The 19,434-nt window shown below is 34.0% G+C and overlaps 3 protein-coding genes across 3 annotated transcripts; 1 reads left to right on the top strand and 2 right to left on the bottom strand.

Moving 5' to 3' along the window:
• Positions 1-799: 799 nt before the first annotated feature.
• LOC113766550 (polygalacturonase-like) lies at positions 800-1,757 on the bottom strand. The gene is made up of 2 exons (XM_027310729.1): positions 1,320-1,757; positions 800-844 (listed from the first exon to the last, which is right to left on the bottom strand). The coding sequence occupies exons 1-2, from the start codon at positions 1,755-1,757 to the stop codon at positions 800-802; spliced, it is 483 nt and encodes a 160-aa protein (XP_027166530.1).
• Positions 1,758-7,862: 6,105 nt separating this feature from the next.
• Positions 7,863-9,682, bottom strand: LOC113764610 (polygalacturonase-like). The gene is made up of 4 exons (XM_027308563.1): positions 9,254-9,682; positions 8,644-8,933; positions 8,309-8,537; positions 7,863-8,202 (listed from the first exon to the last, which is right to left on the bottom strand). The coding sequence occupies exons 1-4, from the start codon at positions 9,680-9,682 to the stop codon at positions 7,984-7,986; spliced, it is 1,167 nt and encodes a 388-aa protein (XP_027164364.1). The 3' UTR covers positions 7,863-7,983.
• A 6,767-nt stretch (positions 9,683-16,449) lies between these two features.
• LOC113764611 (polygalacturonase-like) lies at positions 16,450-18,255 on the top strand. Its single transcript, XM_027308564.1, has 4 exons — positions 16,450-17,113; positions 17,306-17,595; positions 17,687-17,921; positions 18,025-18,255. The coding sequence occupies exons 1-4, from the start codon at positions 16,673-16,675 to the stop codon at positions 18,253-18,255; spliced, it is 1,197 nt and encodes a 398-aa protein (XP_027164365.1). The 5' UTR covers positions 16,450-16,672.
• Positions 18,256-19,434: the final 1,179 nt, after the last annotated feature.

The raw sequence follows: 19,434 nt of genomic DNA, 5'->3' as shown, positions 1-19,434 counted from the left end.
GATCCGAGGTTAAAGTTGAAATCAGGAAAATGTTTAGGTCATAAAAGCTATTAAATATATAAGTCTAATTCGTCTCTGCCTTAGTGAAACCACTTTTTAACTGCTACTATTTATTTACACCAAAATTTTAATAGAATCTTTAGAATATTGTGATTTATGTGTATATTTTATAAAATAAGAGAATGCTTTGATTATAAAAATATAGTTCCCAAATATTATATTTGATTAATTTACACCACCCATTTTACCCTTTTTTATTTTCAATAATATTATGTGTATGGAACGTAAACTATTATAGTACAAGTAGAAAATATTTAAAAATATATAAATTTGGGCAAAAGAAACCTAACCTTTTCTAGTAACATTACATTTTTAAAATTTTTTAACAAATATCTTCATGTCTATTAGCTTTCATGCGTATTGGCTTCAAAATCAATAAAAGGCTTCTTATAGGATCTTCGGGCTTGTTCTCAACTGATTGTAATTTTGTAAAAGCTGATTTTGTAAAATTGATTCTTAAAAATCAGATAGCTTTTGGAATAACTCATGTGTTCTCGTCGATCATTAAAAAAAACCATTCTAATAAATGCGTACGTGTTCTCGAAAAAAGTTAAGAAACTGATTTTGATAGGAAGATGATTGTATTACCCTTATATGCTACATAAATGAATTTTGTACTAATTAAATAATTTTTTATGGAATTAATTACTTTTTGTTATGAAGATTAAATGGAGGATGAATCTAGGAGTGAAATGAGAAAAGGAAGAAAATAGAAAGACCATAAAAAGTTACCTAAACATTAGCCAGCGATTGCAATGTTGTTTGAGTTGGTAAATCCCAGTGTCTGCATGCATAAAAAAGGCTATTAAAAAAAACCATTACTTAAAGATGCTTAGCTCATACATTTTAGCAGCATTTTGAATGGTTCCTTGAAAATGTGCCAAAAAAATGTATTTAAACAAGTAATGATATTTCTTGCTAATGTAATGTCTAGATATATTCCCACTTTGACAATTAATGAGTGTGAGTAAGTTTAACAGAAATGTTAATTATTAATTATTTCTCATTAGTCTTTTGATCAAACCTTGAAACTTCCCACTTCCCCCACTAGCTTCAGTTATGGCCATTATTAGCATGCCATAAGACAAAAAAATAAAATAAAATAAAATAAAAATGTTGTAGGAAAGTTAAGCTGCGTGAAATGTTGTAGCGCCAAAATGGAAAAGGACAACAATACCCTAACTCCTAAGCAGTTTGTGAAGAGGGAAAATAGGAAGTAACTAAAATGGTGAAGGGGCAATTCGGTCATTTTGACATACCGTTGTGCCGCTCGGACAATTCTTGCCGGAGGCTTTGCAACCCCAGAGACCAGTGCCTTGGCCATCGAGAATGCCACCGCGAATGGAAACTCCATCAACCATTTGAAACTGAAGCCAGAAATTAGCATTTCCAATGGCTTTGTAATCTGAAGGAACCACAAGGGTACCATCTATTCTAAAGCTTATAGCTCTATTCTTGCATGGTCCCAGAAATTGTGCTTGCTTCACAAAATACCTTCCTTTTGGTACAAAAATTGTGGCCGGTTTGGGAGAGTCACAAGCTGCAGCCCATGCACTTAATAAAGACTTGGATGAATCAGTTTTCCCATCAGGTTTTGCTCCCAAGTCTAAGATGTTGTACGTGTCAGGAATGGCCAATGATTGATTGAACAACAAGAAGAGAAGTGTAACAATAAAAATATTAATGGGCTTCTCCATTTTCAACTTTTTCACGCACTCACAACTATAAAAAGGAGGGAGAGGGGATAAGGGAAGAAGAATGTAGTGGAATCAGGAATAAAGATGGGAGTTTGTAGTTTGAACAATGAAGTGTAAACGCCATAAGAGAGGGATATTTATAGAGGGATTCAAGTGCAGCATAAAATTGTGATCAGTTGGAAGTGGAAAGGTTTAAAAGAGAATGTGCTAAATTTTGAACCAGTTGGAATCAAAAGCAAGCAATCACCGCCGAAATTGGGATGGGAAATATGCGATGGTCACGGAAAAAAAATGAACATTACTTCAAGCCTAAAATAGCTTTGGAGTTCGGCTGCTTTTGGGTAAAAGTGCATGCATTGACATTGCTGGAAAGTTTGTGCCATGGGAACAGTAGTAATTAGGACTGTACTTCTTAACTCCCTTCACAATTATAACATGAACCTTCGATTATAGGAACTTCATCTTGCCTTCCAAAATAGGCATCTGTGATTCAATACAAGACATCTACGATCAAGTTTAAATAGACCATCCACTCTATGAAGCCAAGTCACGATTTTAGTTGTTTGCTTTTTATTCCAAGCAGTTTGTTTCCGATAAAAACATCATAACTTCATCGTAACTTTATAATTTAGAACTTTGGAGATTGATTTATGTAGTATTAGTTGATTTGTGATATTACTCAGGTGTTGTTTTATCATAAAATTTCTGTTTCAAAACTATGCATACTTGCTTTTTTAAAAAAAATTAAAAAATCATGCTCGGTACAGGGTTGAAATCATTTAATGATTTAGTGGTTACTAACCATAATAAACTTGAGATTTAGCAAAATAATAATAATTAAATTGAACAAAAAATAGCTAGATTAATTAAACTTTTCAAGCAATTTCAAGAAATAGGAATTTGAGATCTTGAATTCAAATCTCACTGAATGTTTGCAGAGTTTAATCTACCAATATATATGGATTAATTTGTAGTGTTATAAAGTTATAATATTCATTATTTTGTGGGTTAGTTTATAATTGGTTGTAATACTCCTACCATAATGGTTTTTTCTTTTTGTAATCTTATTAACAAAAAAATTAGGGAAAATGACATGTTTCATCTCTTACATTTCACAAAAATATTCTTTTCATCCCTTACTTTTAAAACGAAGCAATTTGGTCCCTGACATTTAAAAATTAAACCTATTACATTCCTGAACCAAATTGTCAATCTGAATCAAATCATCCAATAACCCAGTAATAAATTTCGGAGATAGAATTGATAGATCATTCCGTCAACTCCATCATATTCACATGACATTTATTGAACCAAAAAAATAATAAGTATAACATCAAAGGTCATTCTTTGTCTGGGAATAATAGGGTTTCTTTTTTGAGTAAATCTTTTCATTTACCGTTAGTATATACGCTTGCGAGTTTAGATTTATATCATAAATACAAAATTTAGTGTTTAAATTTAAATTGAAATGATGTGGCAACTACATAAACCCATCAGTGTATACAATGACAATGTAGGAAAGATTAATTCTTCTTTTTTATGTTATAAATTTTTATTTTTTACTTTTGAGTTCATTAAATTTCACGTGAATATCAAGTTGAGTTAGTCAAGTGATCTACCAATTAAACCCCCAAAATTTGTAATTAGGTTGATAGATGGTTTGATTCATATTGAAAATTGGGTTCAGGGACGTAATAATTTCAGTTTTTAAATGTTTAGGATGAAATTGCTTCGTTTTAAAATTGAGGGACAAAAAGAATAATTTTATGAAATGTGAGGGATGAAACCGGTCATTTTTCCAAAAAATTAACTATAAAGAAGCCAAATGGGAAAACTGATTATGAGATAAAGGACAAAGTCAATGTTAATATAGAATTGTGATGAAGTTAACTGTTTCACAAAATATAAGGAGTTTGATATGATTGCTTAGACGAAACCCATTTTCTTGAATCCGCAAATGAAAACAACGACCAATAGGATGAAGAAGTAATTAGCAAGCAAGACTCCAAAATACAAATATTCAATTGGTTCCTTAGTAAAGAGGCTATTGATCAGTTAGTTGATAATATAGACCGAAAGGAAAATGGGCACAAAGAAAACAACCGCCAACTTCAAATTGAAGAAACCACCTCCTCCTTTTAGTCCCTTTTTTGGGTACAATGCTATGCATATGGCGTCTGGATTGCTTTACGCACAAGACTAGTCTAACATCCCAATTTCCCTCTTTTGGCCGCCATCACCTCCATCATATACACCATTTTGTACCATTTCTTACTTTTTAAAAAAAATTCAGAAGCGAAAAAAGGAATTATTTGGTTTTTGTCTTCGCAGTTAAGAATACAAGGTAAATTAAGGTGCAAACTGATCATTCTATTTGTTATCTGCAACTAAAACTTCAACCAGAAACGAAATGTGTACAGCTCTAATAATTTTAGCTGCAGAACTTCAAAGTTCTAAAGCCTTATGAAGCTGTAGACAGATATGGTCATGGATCCAGAACCGCTGGTTCCGATTTAAAAATCGATGGTTCCAGTTTTTTTTAATAGCGATAGTTTCAGTTACAGTTCTTCAACCCCCAATTCCGATCTGATTTCAATTCCAATGTTATTTCGATTACGATTCTATTTTTTCTGGTTATAGTTCCGGTTCTTTTAGTTTTGTATTGTCACAAAATTAATTCTGAGATAATATGACAATAAATGTAGAAAAAAAATAAGAACTTTATTGTATTATCATGTGCAAGGAAAAAGAAAAAATGATGCAAAATTTTATGAGAATGCCTCATTACAGATTAAATTGGATTGGTCTTTGTCTTAGTGTAGTTATAGGATCTAGACTTACTAATGGGATAGAGCAATGGGTTGTTGGATTAGGATTAGAACTGTTGATGTTAAGTGTTGACTATTGATATTGAATTCTAAATAGGCCAAATAGATTTAGGTAGTAAGTGTTTTTTTAGACTATTTGAACTAGTTTTAAGCTGTCGGTTCTCTAATCCAAGTATTTGGTAAATCTGAATCTGAACCTTTAATCACAGTTATAATTCCCATTCCGATTTCCAAATTCCGATTCTGGTTCAAATGTGAACCGTGGCCATCCCTAGCTATAGATAATTGATAGCCTAATCTAAAGAAATGCATCATTGCATATGCCGGTCATGGGTCTTGGCTCCCCTGCAAACAAGCAAATGTCTCGAATCAATGCGGAACTTCATCAAGTGTTCTCAAATATTAATAAACCAAGTTCGAAATGGAGTGGAGTCAAACGTGCTCTCAATCAAACTAATGGTATTAAACTCAGTTAAAATTTGTATTTAAAAGGTAATTGGCCCTTCAAAAAGCATATTTAAAGGGCTTGTTAGAACTTTGTCAATAGGAAGTTTTGATTAAGGACTCTAGCTCCTTTCGTTTTGAAAAGTTTCGACAATACCCATTTGGCTCTCAATTTACCAAACGAATACTGTCAGGTACACAAAGTTAGGTTCTCAAGAATGATGCACACGCAGATACATTTTAAAACGTGGTGAATGTACTGGTTCATTTGGTAACTCAAAATTGACAATCCTAATTACAGAAGCAAAGAAAGTAGTCATACGCCAAATTTCTTCAAAATTTTCATACACTTAATTATCTCCTTGGTTGCTTTTACATAAACTTTCTACTTTACAGAAATGGCCCCATGATGGTTCTGTCAAGAAATTGACAAAATCACATTTCAGAAAGAGCCTAATTACTATACATCTTCTTAACGTGTTCAATTGATCCATTTGAGACCATCATGCAGTACATGTGGAGCTTCCTTACTGTTTAATCACTTTATAGAAGTCTCCTCCATAATTTATAGAAGTCTCCATATTGGATAAGAAATCTCACAAAGCAGTTACATATTTGTATACTTTTTTGTTTCTAGATCTTTGGGCTATTGCTGATTATCTATTCTTTTGTTTCAGCTCTTCAGCTATTTAAAAGTACTTTTTCTGAGATTTGAATCGTAGGCCAATCAAGATCAAGCTGAAAACTATTGTAGCATATGTTGCCCTTTTTTTTTTTTTAATCAAACTCAAGCTTCAGGTACTAAGTTGGAAATGTAATAGAAATGTGTAAAATGATTATTCTGCTAGGGCTTCTACTCAAGTTTACCTTGATGAAATTTGTGGAAGATGTTACAGTCCCTTTTAGGTAGTATCCATGATTCTAATCTACTTACATCTTGTCAAATCATTTAGTGAATTAAACTTATAAAATAATTTAATAATCGATTACTCTTATTCTGTATCTAACGGTGAGTTTAATTTCATCAGTACAGTGCCCTAAAGAGAAGGTAGAATTCCCCTAAATTAAGAATACAAAGTTATTTTAGCCTGCCTTAGTCAGTAGTAATATTACCTTAAAAGAATTGAAATATTTCTCACCCTAAATCAATATTTAAGCTAAATTGACTCTGACTTTATTTGGCCTTACCAGGCAGGTTCATGAACTTATTGACGTGCATATGGTGAACTGGTTGTGCAAATTTGTCAAAAAAACCAAAGTCAGGAGTTCATATTATACCTTGGAGGATGTATCTATATATTAGGAGAATCAATGTAAATCCCGGCCGCAAAATTGCATGTGAGAAGATTGATGCTGATTGCAGTTGATCTCTTTACACATGACACCAAGTGCCAACCAATCCAAGTCGGTCTTTGATGCGGGGTTTAAGCAATTAATAGCCTTGATTTAACCCCAATTAATGCTATTGGATTGGGAATTAATAGTGGCCTTTATGAGCCAATCATTGCTTAATGTGACCACAAAAATAAACAAAGAGAAGGACAATACAAAACTAATAGAGTTTTTTCTAAAAGTAATAAGAGTTTTTTCTAATGGGTGCTACACCTAAATCACACCTAATCTACCATATAAATTCGAACACTAACAATTATTATTATGTCTCGCATTTACATGATTTCCTTAATTAACATCACTTTTTCAAAATACACCTAATCTACCGTATAAATTCGCACACTGACAATTATTACTATATCCTACATTTATATGCTTTCCCTAATTAACATCACTTTTTAAAATATGAACACCTGAAGTCCACAGACAGACCCACACCAATAAACTTTTGAATCTTTTCTTTCGGTCTATCTAATGGGTGCCCATAGGGCCCTCTTAAGATATATTTCACGAATTATATTTTTAAAAATATAAGATTAATTAGGAAAAATAAACAAATATATGAAACGATAGGTAAGATTAAATACGAAAACTATATAAATGCAAAAGAGAATAATAATTGGTAGTATGTATATATATGTTAGGTTAGGTGAATATTAGACATGTTAACGAGTGTCTTAAGAAACACCCTTTTGTTTTAATCTAATAAAGTTCCGAACCTTTTTCTTTATTTAATCTTTGATAGTATGTAAGTTCAGTTATTCAGTTTGTTGTATAAAACAAGAGAGATTTGTGGATTGTGATGGGAATTGTCAACGATATGTGGTTCAAATAGAAAAACGAGGCCAGCACGTTATCGGATGACATGCTTGCACGTATTAACATGTTGCGTTGCCATTCTCCACGTTTCCCAGTAATTTTTGTAGTCTGTTGTTTGTAGGTAGTGATGGGATACGATTTACTTTAACTTATTATTGGTGTTCATCCAGATCCAACCATTTGATAGTATCAGTTTTTTTTTTATTATTTCTATTTTTTAAACCGTTTGAATATTTGATATTAGTTGGTCCACAACCTATACAAAGTGTACACTAGAAAGGGCCTCATCATGACTTGGAACTTCTTGTTTATAAATACTAGTGTGTATGGCTCATTTGAGTTTGTGTCGAAATTAAAATGAGTAAATATTATATACCCTACAATAAATACATTATCACCGTTTAATTCATGACATATGTGCTAAAGTTAAATTTTGCACAGTTATTATTCATCCAACGTTGATAGTGTATACACTGTCAGTGCAGAAAAGATTAATCTAATTAAAATTGCTTTTAAAAAAAATTTCCATACTAATACACTTTTAAATCATAGTCTCTTTAAAGAGTAAAGAAGATGTTAGAACACATTTTGTTGTTGTATTAATATCAAATGTGTTGCTCGCAAGGCCAGGCTCCGGTCAATAAGGCCAATACCGCCACAGGCACAAGCAAGATTTTCACTTTTACAGTACATTATAAAAAGCTAGACTGCTTCACTTTCTCAAGTGAGCTCTATATTTTCTCCTACAAACAGGCTTTGGGCTCAACTAAACCAGATGAAGATCCGCCTGCATTGATACATGAAGCCATAGCTGGTTGATCCTTGTAGGAAAGTTTGACATCTTCCAGAGTTATGCGGCTGCATGGATTGTTTTTACTGCAGTCAAAATTTACAGCAACTTCAGTTGCTGATGTTCCATGTACATCTTGGTATGTCACATCACTAATCCTCACGCCTGAGGCCTGCCAAAAGTCAATGTACAGATTTATCAGCTTCCATTTCTGAATTTATCAACTTTTTTTTCCCAGAAAGATAAAAGAGTGATAGAAGGGATTCTTTTAATCATACCTGACCGGGACACCTGCCGCCACTGGGGCAGTAATTTTGGTCGATTATGATAGGGTTTTGGACATTAATCATTACTGCATGCTGAAACAGAACTCCGGCAACAAATCCTTTGCTAGGCTTTGCCCATGTTTTTATCCTCAGACCATTTTCTGTGCCCGAAAATGTAACAGTTTTAACTGTCACATTTTTAACTCCTGGTTCTTGCACACTGCTTCCCAGGCTACCAATACTAAATCAACCGCAAAGTCAATGTATTAGTGACCATACAAAACAAAATTACAGCAACGACAATTAAAGAACTCTATGGACTCTTAATAACTTTCCGATTTTGATACCTTATTCCATGGCCAGGACCACAGCTGATATTCTCAACCCACATGTTGGAGCATCCGGGGCCTAATGATATGCAATCATCACCAGTGCCAATGTGAGAGTTAGTAATTGTAATGCCAGAAGATGATTGGACATGAATTCCATCAGTGTTTGGGCTGTTTTCTGGAGCTGAAATCTTTACTCCTTCTAGCCTAGTGTTTTGGCAGCCATCAAGGATGATATGGAAAAATTGACTGTTTAATGAACTTAGTCCACTGACCAAGACTTTGTTTGAATTGTAGAATCCCAATGACTGTAGCACCATAGAAAAACAAGAAACAACATAAAGGAAATGATCAATCAATATTATCGAATTCAACTGAATATGGAATAACATTTCGCGGCACATGCTTGTTAGTGCAATTGCGGTTTTTAAGTTCATAGCACATGCCTATTTGGTACTTGGTAAAAGTTAGGAATCACTTATAGTATTGTATACCTGCAGTTAAATCCTCAGGGAAGTTAGTCTTGTATAATATATCGTACCCTTTAGAGTAATGTAAATGATGTCGGTTCTTGTTTTGGAAAAAAAATAATAAAGTTTCAAAACAATATTGAGACTATCCAACCTACCGTTGCTCCCTGAGGACAATGCTTGCCGGAGTTTTTGCAAGCCCAGAGACCAGTCCCTTGGCCATCAAGGGTTCCACCGTAAATCGAAAGTCCATTAACTCTTTCAAACTTGAGCCAGTTACCGGAATGTCCAAGAACATTATAATCAGATGGAGCAACAAGGGTTCCATCAATGCGAATGGTTATAGCATTATTCTTGCAATTTTGGCCCCAAAATGATGCTCCACCAACCAAAAATCTTCCCGGTGGAACATAGATTGTTGCAGGCGCAACTGAGGCACAAGCTGCAGCCCATGCACTCAGAAAAGAATTCGTGGAATCACTTCTCCCATCAGATTTCGCCCCGTAACTCTGCACATTGTACGTTACACTCTCAGCTGATGGCAAGAGGAAGAAAAGGAAGAGAAATGGGATAGCGAGAAATCTCATTTTGCTGTTTATTTTCTTATCAGGGGTGGCTACTAGAATCTGTAAAGGCTAAGATTAATTTTGCTGTAATAATCTGAGGGATGAGGAACTTGAAAAGCAATGGGCGATATTTGTAGGCTTGGAGTGAATGTAGGGATCGAGCAAATCACGCCATGCTGCCAATATTTTTGTTGCTTTAATTTCTTGTGTTTAGTCAATGTCAGAAATGGCAGTTTAACTTTAACCAACAAAAACAGTATGAGCAAGCGTGAAGCACAAGAAGAAGAAGAAACAGAAGAATTATCAGCTGAAGTTCTTATCACATGAGACGTGGTTATTATAATGTGAAAAGGGTTTTAAAGAATTGGAAAAACAAAATGGAAGACTAGTTCTCAATAATTAAATGGAAGAAATATTCTACGATCACATGGTTTGTATCCCATTGATTGATTTGCAAAATTTCGTAATTTTAAAGGAAGATCATGAGAGAAAAGTCAAGATAATGACAAGCAAACATCCCTGTAAAAGTCCTTTAATTGCTCTGCTTTAGCATTCCAATTCATAATTCCACGAGGATAGAGTAGCATGGATAAATGTGGGCTATGTCCTGACTAGGAAGAAGCTTTCCTTTTTTAAAAAAAAAAAATTTAGGTTCCTTTTGAAACTTTGTTTTTGAGTAGTTGAGAGATGAAAAAAAAAAACAGAAGGAAAAAATAAGAGTAGTTGAGAGATGAAGGTTGTAATGAAGGAATTATCAGTGAAAACCAATCTACTTGTTCATGCAAAATTAGCCATTGATTATAACAGTTTAATGTTAATCAAATCAAATTTGGAAAAGATTTTGAGTTGGTTAACTTTTAAAGCAGCTTCTTATAGCAGAATTTGTAAAAGCATCAAAGGATTAGCCATGATCAATGAGCACAATTGTAATTCGGTGGGGTTAGTATTTAATTGATCATCTTTAAATTGTCTTCAAACCTTTAGTCTTTGAAAACTATATGGATTCTAGCTTTAATTTTTTTTTCTTGAGATATATGTATGTATGTATGTATGTCAACAATTAATAGTCTGAAATGGGATCGCAATTTACACAGCAAAAACGTTGCTTCACTGATTCAAGGAAAAAGTAGAGGCAGAAACAATCTTGATTAGGCCATGATTGAAGGGGAATATGTACCATACCAAATTTAGTGTCCAGTAGGGGAAGTTGCCAAAGTATTTTAGGTAAATAATATGAAAAGAAAAATTTTGAGCAAGAAATTTGAAGGAACTTTTCTTGAAACCCAAGTCATTTGTTTGATTTAATTTGGGAATCTCTAGGTTTAAAATCTGGAAATTGTGTATTATACTTTTCCCTTTTGCAATATGTTACCATTGGTAAGTTATATCCAGAGGGTGAATCAAAGAGCAGAATGTTTTTAGTCAAAATATGTGCTCTTGCTGAAATTACTTAAACTCTGCTCCAAAGCAACCAAGTAATTAAGGGTTCTATTTGCTAATTGGAAAAAAAAAAAAGTATTAGGTCTGACAACTGTGGAGACCTCGGTCTGCCCGGTTCTACTAGCCCGTTCGCTCCTGTCAACAACAAACACCTCATTTCGAACACCCCCAGACGAGGCGATCCACAAAGTTACTCTAAAGAGGCGTTCCACCTCGTCTACCTCCTTTTCCAAGACTACTTACACCTCGGCTATTTGTGTGACTTGTGACTGATGGAGTGATTGGCTATCAACCATCCTACTGATCAGACCTACACCTGACACCACTGTCCTAAACTGCCTCATGATGTCAGGTAGGGAATAGACCTCATCATTCTATCAACAGGCACAACTACTATAAATACTCATCTAATACTCCCAAATGAGGTACGCAATCTAATCTACACATTCAATTTCCAAATTGTATCTAACTTAAGTATCGAAGTGAGACCGGAGGACAAGACCCCGTCTACTCTTCGTTTGGCAGGTGAGCTCATGTGTTCGTGACTCGCTGGTCCGACTAGCATTCACCTCGTCAACAACTATGTAATATCTGAATAATAATGCATTAGAAATTTCTGAAAAGGGATCTCTAATACCTTTGCTAATTGATACTGCTGGTTGACCTCTATGTCCTTTTATTTCAGTCTGTTGTGTGCTAACTAACAATCTCACAAACATATGTTTCTTTTTCTCAGAAGGCTCATCTGCTTCATGATTGGCTTTTGCTTACACATTGGCAGTTGCATAAGATCAAATGGTACAACCACTAAAATTCTTTGAAATGATTGCGTCATTTCTTGTTTCACGAAATTATATTACGTAATAAACAACATTAATTGATGATTATTTGGAAATACATTATTAATCTCATTAAACAACTGTTTATTTGAATATAAGGGCTGCTGGACCTATCTATGAATTGTAAGATGCAATAGGGGGTGTCTTAGGGGTCAAATTAGTTCACATGCTATCAAAACTGCAAGAAACATGGTGCCCTTAAAACAAGCAACGTGCATTCATGAATATAACTCGCACGTCTCTTAGCACAACTTCAAAACTGCTCCTGTGCCTATCATGAGCTTATCTACATGGACCACTATGCAACGATCTTTTTTTTATTTTCTTTTTTTAAAAAGACCACTATGCAATGATTAACCTTAATTTTGGGGAAGAAGTTGTCCGCAAGAGAGAACCATCTTTGTCCATTTTCATCTTAGAATTTGCCAAAGCCAAACTTTGCATTCCATTTGCCTCTCTTGTGCATCCAAGAATGGATGACTTTGTTCCCTGCCCAACATTTATGAAAGACAATTCTCTTTAGTTACAAAAAAAACTTAGTAGAAGAGGAGTCAAACTGGTTCTAAGAATGGGGCAAGCCCTAGTTACAGTCGACTAGCTATATAATTAAGAGTAAATTACTCATAAACCGCTATGCATTTACATAATACTGTATAAATCTTTTAAATTTTATATTATTATGTAAAGTTTATGTAAAGCGAAAATAAATGAAAAGCATCTCCTATTATGACAATTGTTCAAGATGCACTCTAAAACTGCATGTGATAAAATTATAATATTCACTTAATTCCCATTTAATTTTACATAAATATTCGCTTAATTTCCTGTGATTCTGTCTATATCTATTCGCATAATTCCTCCGTAGTTCTATGCAAAGCAGTTAGACTCTTATTTAAATAAAGCTAATATTGGTATTTTTACAAACGGTTTTACAGAGATTATTTTTCATCTAATTTTCACTTTTCATAAAATCACAAAAAGGTGGCACGGATATTTTGAAACCTTACAGGGATCTTGTAATACTATACAAAAGTACAGGAAAATTATGAGTAACTTACCCTTTAATTAATGTCCTTCGATCCCTTTACTTTTCTTTTTGTAAAAGTATAAAATAAAAACTAATTTCAGCCTTTGACCAGTATTTTGATATATGCTATATGAACTGTTGATTTTCCCCAAACAGTGAAATAATTTGTCAGTAACCAACTGCCATTATGGATAAGGGAGAAGAACTATTGCGGCCGTAATGGAATTGCAAAGCTACCAACTTTTCTATCTCCCCATTCAGTCTTTCTGCTGAAGAAAAGTTTTAGTTTTCAGCCTTTTTTGAAAAAAAAAAAACTGAAAAAAAAAGTCTACGTCTTAGCCGAAAGACAAATATTATGTTATTTTACTTCTGCCTCTTTCTTGATGATCAGAATTTAAACAAATTTGTCCTCTAAGTATATATTAAGAAAAAGATTAAGCGGGAAAAGTAAGTCATTAGTAGAATCTTAATTAATGAAGTAGAAGTATAAGTCAACATGACTAAAATGTCAACATGCATGTGACACAAGCTATAAACAAGGAGCTACATGATTGGCTCCAACTTGGTTTTCACACCATATCATCTTTTCAGGTGATTAATTAATCATTTAATCATTTGATAATCTGAATTTATGCACTCTAGATGCTAGTATTTTTAGGCCCTAGGGAATACTTAACTAGAGATTAGATTTTTGAAGGACTAACGGTACTTGCACATTCCTACGATAAAGTACAGGAAGACCACTTTTCCTTAGGCAGAAAGAATCAGAAACCACATGGTATTAGTTTCACTTTTATCAATAATTGCCTCCTAATTGATCAAGAGGATGCTTCACATGGCTAATCTTACTGCATATTCCAAAGCATGCAGAAGAAATGCAGAAACTAATGAATCATTGAACATGGAGAATTTAATGCGTGATGCCTCAAGTCCATACTATCTGCAATTTACCGAATCCAATGTTGACTTTACTATATATTGTTGACCTAGTTGATTAGATGAAATCAACTAAGTGATCAATTAACCTAGAACAAATTTAGCACACCACCTTGATATATATGACGATGCTTTAACTTATAAGAACCACATATGTACATTAGGCTTAATGTAACAACTTACAAAGATGATGCCATTCTATAAGAATTGGAAGATATGCAGTGCGAATACATGTTGGTTCCTTTGATAAGAACGAACCACGTTCTTCATAAGAATTGTGAATTTTAATTTCACTGTCGATATGAGAATTATGATTGTAGTAACATAAGCAGTCTCTCATATGTAGTAATGCTTAATTTCAATTGCAATATCAGAAGGCATTTTTATTATCAAAACTTTTTAACAATTATACGTGAATTATTTTAAGAAAGTTATGCCCGATGAATGAACCTCAGTTAGTGATCAAACGTAGTTAAAAAAATGTCAATGAGGAGGTCATTTGCAAATATCATAAATTACATTTTACAAAATTGAATTCATCTTTCTTTTGGAGGGATTATTTTGAAATTTACCTTGATGTTAGGATTCAATTAGGATTGTCCAATGATACAAGTTCTAATACACACCACATTTCTAGTGGGCATTGTTGTTTTCACCTAGCCCAATCATGGCAAGGGAAAAGTTCAGTTTGTATATTCCATAATTGCGTTTCCATCCTCAAAAAAATAAGAATGTTACAAATGATGTGACTTAAAAGTTATAAACTATTCTTACAACATATTTTCTTCAAGATAATGATCGTGCTTCAAAATGGATGTGGACCGAAATGACTGAGAAAGACGGTTGGCCCAATTGGAATTAATTGGGCTACGATATTATAGGACGAGTTTAGAAAGGCCAACATTGGACTTTCTTGCTAATTTATCCTGTGAACACAGAATACTTGGTCCAAATATTTGTTTCCCTTTCTTTTAAGAGCATGATCCACGTCACAAATAAGTTGTGGGTGCAATAAAAGTGAATTCTGGAAATAAGATACTGAAAAGGCTTGAATTTGGCCAATGACAACTTGATTTTCAATTGAAAAGATAATTAATTTTTTTTAAATTAATAACCTATACAAAATTCTATCATACTAAGTTCACTAGCTTAATGAATACGGTAATAAGAACTAGAAATCAGTTAATATCCTTAAATGACACTTAGGCATCATTTGGATTGAGGGAGTAGGAGGGAAAGGATTGGAGAGGAATTGGAAGGATTGGATTTTTGTTATTTGGATTGATTTTTGAGAAGGGAAATGAAAGGATAGGGAGGGAAAAGGTCTAGTTATTCTGTTGAGTTACGATTTCCGTCCAAAAGTGGACAGAAACAAAGGGAAATGAAACTAAATTAATTTAAATTCTTTTAAACAATCATTTTTTTTTCTCAATCGTTTCCAGTAAATCAACACTTGATCTTTTCCTTCCTTTCTTTTCCTTTCTCAATCCGAACAAAATTTCAACGTTTCCTTTCTTTTCCTTCCATACTCAATCCAAACAAGATAGATGAAAACCAATCTCCTCTACAGCCATATCAACTGTGGAATTAAGAGAAAACTTCCTTCCAAATCCAGTAAGCACACACTCATACTACGTTTTTTGATTACCTGGATAATCCAGTTTAATAAGTTCTGCGGGCTACATACAAGGTTAATTCAGTTAAACTAAAGCTAACAACTATTAGTGTATACACAAGATTTTGGATTTAACTTATTGATGTTTTGCACCTCCAGCGTCCACATTTATTTTTGTTAGACACGGCAAGATAACATAACGAGCTTATATAATGATGTCTTGAAGTCTAGACGTACTTGTATAAATTAAGCTTAAATGATCAACTTAATAAAATTAACATAATGATGTCTTAAAGTAAAATTTAAACTTAAATGGAACAAATTAAACATACTTAATGAGTTTTGAGACTTCCCCGGTCAAAGCAAGAGAAAATTAATAATGTTCTAGTGTTCTTCATGTGGTACTCTAGCCCATCTGCCATCTATCCTTCTAAATTCCTTCTAATTACCATCTTACTTAGTCCTATGCATCTGGTAGTTGAATTGGTAATCTGTGGGCACAGAAATCATAGACCTTTAATCATTTATAAGCTGATTGTTATAGGCAAGAACTTATTAGGCAACTAATGCAAGTGCTTATGTTCTTAATTTTTTTTTTTTTGATCAAACACTAGGGCACATGCTAATATGCTATACGGTTGTACTTCTTGTGTCCTCTCTCATTTGACCATTAATTTCTTATCTGAGAGCATGAACCAAAATTTAGTGAAGGCAGCATGTGATCTTGCTTATTGGCAGTAGTACTAAACACAAAAGTCTTCTTCACATTCTTTCTTGCTTTTTTCTAATCAAGGTCAACTGCACTTGTCCCTCACAATTGATGCATCTCGAGGCATCAGAATGAATTGTACTCATAAAATGCATGTTATGTCAAGATTATAAGATGCATGACTTATAAAGAACAAGCCCCCTTTACAACTTAGTCATTGTCTTAATTAATCATATGAGCATTCATCAAAAGTGGAACAATTACAGTTGAAAAGCAAATGAAACGTCCAAAAAAAAAAGTGCTAATAAGTAAAGATGATTGGGCTGAGGTTGCATACCTAGATGCAGTGTTGGATGCCTGTCTATAAAAGGGTTTTTCAAAGCTAGATCAGTACCAGCACCATCCCTAGTTCTCATATCTTCTCTCATAGCAAAGAGCTAGGGAAATGGCTTATCCAAGAAAACTCTTTTCACTCGCATTGCCCTTTTTGTTCTTCTTCTCATCATCAGCCTCCACGATCACATATAATGTGCAAAAGTTTGGAGCCAAACCTGATGGAAAGACCGATTCGACTAAGGCCTTTCTCAGTGCATGGGCAGCAGCTTGTGCTTCAGTAAAGTCTGCAACAATTTATGTACCGCGGGGAAGATACTTGCTCGGGGCTGCATCATTCTGGGGAAATACATGCAAGAATAATGCGATTAAAATAAGTATAGATGGTACTCTTGTAGCTCCCTCGAATTATCGTACTATTGGCTATGCTGGCAACTGGCTCAAGTTTGAAAGAGTCAATGGAGTGACAATTTCTGGCGGAACTTTAGATGGACAAGGCATTAGTCTTTGGAACTGCAAAGCCTCCAAGAGTAACTGTCCTGGTGGTGCAACGGTATGCACAATAAACAAATCTAATGCTGCACTCATAAAAAATTAATACTATGATTACTTCCCAAACACAAACAGTATATATCACATGGGCTGAATAATTATGCATGATTCCAACCATTCATTTCTTGACATATTTTTTCTTGTCTATTCCTTTTTTCTGGTCCTTGTATTAATGTGGTAATATGTGCTGCAGACATTGGCATTCTACAATTCAAATAACATTGTCATCAGCAAATTAACGTCACTGAACAGCCAAATGTTCCATGTTATGCTTTACGGCTGTCAAAATGCTAAGCTACAAGGAATGAAGATCTCAGCCTCAGCCACTAGTCCAAATACTGATGGCATTCATATATCAGGGTCCTCAGGTGTTACCATATTGGGCTCTAACATAGCTACAGGGGACGATTGCATTTCAATTGGCCCCGGCGCCTCCAATTTATGGATTGAGAATGTTTCTTGTGGCCCTGGCCATGGAATAAGGTAAAATAATTAATTTATGTTTAGCATCAAAGAATTATGGTTTTTAAAATGAATACCAGCGGATGTGCATTCTGAAATTAATCTGGTGCAGCATTGGGAGTCTAGGATGGGATATGCAAGAACCTGAAGTACAAAATGTGACTGTTAAAACTGTTACTTTCAGAGATACACAAAATGGTTTGAGGATAAAGACTTGGGCAAGGCCTAGCAATGGATTTGTTAAGAGGGTCCTTTTCCAAAATGCAGTAATGCTGAATGTGAGATACCCTATTATCATCGACCAAAGTTATTGTCCAACCAAAAATAATTGTCCAAATCAGGTAGGTGTTCCAAGACAGAACGAGTTCAGATGAATGTATTTCACTGTCTCAAGTCCTACCTGCAGCTTCCAAACTTGTTTTGTTGGCTTCCCTTTCTCAATATTTGGAGTTCCATTTTCATGGTTCTGGTGTAAAGATCAGTGATGTGACTTATCAGCAAATTCATGGAACATCATCATCACAAGTAGCTATAGCAATTGGTTGCAGCAAGGACTCCCCCTGCAGTGGCATAAGATTGCAAGATGTCAACCTCAGATACATGAATCAACCAGCTCAGGCATCATGCTCCAATGTTGCTGGAACTTCTTCAGGCTTTGTTCAACCAAAAGGCTGCTTATGAAACACTCCACAAATGGAACCCGTCAACTTCATTTTACATGTTTTCATTAGGCCTAAATTTTTGTCTCTATTATGCTGTATATATACAATGAAATTGCTGCCATACCAGCACTGGAAAGAGCTTAAGTTTGGCCTTCCAGTGTTGCTAAGTTGACCACCCCCCCCCCGGCCCAAACAAAAAAAACAAAAAAAAAAAAGAAAAGTACGACTATTCTACCTTGTACAACTAGAAATCAAGTATCTGGTAGTTATTGTTGAAAGACATTAGTTAGTTTCTTTCTATGGAGATTCAAAATCAAGCTATTTTATCTGATTTTACTCAACTTTGTTGACAAGTTAAGGTTCCATTTCGGATTGATTGCGACTTCTGCCCCGTATAATTCGAAGTTTCACTAGTGGCTTATGTATACATTCTTTTGTTTGTATAAAATAAAGATTGAACCCCTACACATTAAAGGTCATGTAACAAGGCTGTCCATCTTTTGCTTTCTGCAAGATGTGATTCTCAAATAACTAATTGGACATTTCAAGAAGGTTAGTCTACAAATTTATTTTTCCATGTGAATTCTATAAAGCAATAAGTAGGATAATTGAATGACTGATTTTAGAGTCATCTATTTAATATCTCTACCAGTTTAACAAAGTTTTGGAATTCAAGAGTTTTTCAAATACTATTAAAATTTTTAAAAAATACTTTAAAAATTACTCTAAAAAATAATCTAAATTTTTTAATGTTTAAAAAATATTCCAAAATATATTCTAAAAACTATTCTACTCTTATATATCCCAAAATATTTTCTAAAATATATTATAAAAACTTTGCTACAGTAAAATTTTTCAAAAACACCCCTAAAAATAGCTAATCTAAACGGTATCTTTTCAGATATATTCTACTATCTACATGTGGATTTGGAATTTGGTACAGGTGGCCACAAAGCCCAAAGTTGAAGTCTTACTTGCAATGTGGGGTTTGGAATAAAGGTGCGGTGTGATATGTCTGAGCCCATTTTACATGGGACTAGTCAGTGAGAATCTGTTTGTCAAGGGGCCTTCGCTACAAATAACAAGACCCAATACTAGACAAGTAAAACCGGAGGAATGGCAGTTGGTACAAATAATTTTCATCATTTATTGAATTTTCAATTTCACCCTTGTAAAAAATTAATTTTTACCCCATCAT

Source organism: Coffea eugenioides, chromosome 3, assembly GCF_003713205.1.
Source record: "Coffea eugenioides isolate CCC68of chromosome 3, Ceug_1.0, whole genome shotgun sequence".
Lineage (NCBI taxonomy): Eukaryota > Viridiplantae > Streptophyta > Magnoliopsida > Gentianales > Rubiaceae > Coffea > Coffea eugenioides.
This window is presented reverse-complemented; position numbering and strand designations above follow the sequence as displayed.

Bases quoted from the DNA above. Each gene is read 5' to 3' on its own strand.
- LOC113764611 (XM_027308564.1), top strand. From the start codon at position 16,673: ATGGCTTATCCAAGAAAACTCTTTTCACTCGCATTGCCCTTTTTGTTC. The intron at 17,114-17,305 runs GTATGCACAATA...TATGTGCTGCAG, and splicing joins ACTGTCCTGGTGGTGCAACG to ACATTGGCATTCTACAATTC. The intron at 17,596-17,686 runs GTAAAATAATTA...AATCTGGTGCAG, and splicing joins GGCCCTGGCCATGGAATAAG to CATTGGGAGTCTAGGATGGG.
- LOC113766550 (XM_027310729.1), bottom strand. From the start codon at position 1,757: ATGGAGAAGCCCATTAATATTTTTATTGTTACACTTCTCTTCTTGTTG. The intron at 845-1,319 runs GTATGTCAAAAT...TTATGCATGCAG, and splicing joins ATTGTCCGAGCGGCACAACG to ACACTGGGATTTACCAACTC.
- LOC113764610 (XM_027308563.1), bottom strand. From the start codon at position 9,682: ATGAGATTTCTCGCTATCCCATTTCTCTTCCTTTTCTTCCTCTTGCCA. The intron at 8,934-9,253 runs GTAGGTTGGATA...ATGGTGCTACAG, and splicing joins ATTGTCCTCAGGGAGCAACG to TCATTGGGATTCTACAATTC. The intron at 8,538-8,643 runs GTATCAAAATCG...CGGTTGATTTAG, and splicing joins GGTCCTGGCCATGGAATAAG to TATTGGTAGCCTGGGAAGCA.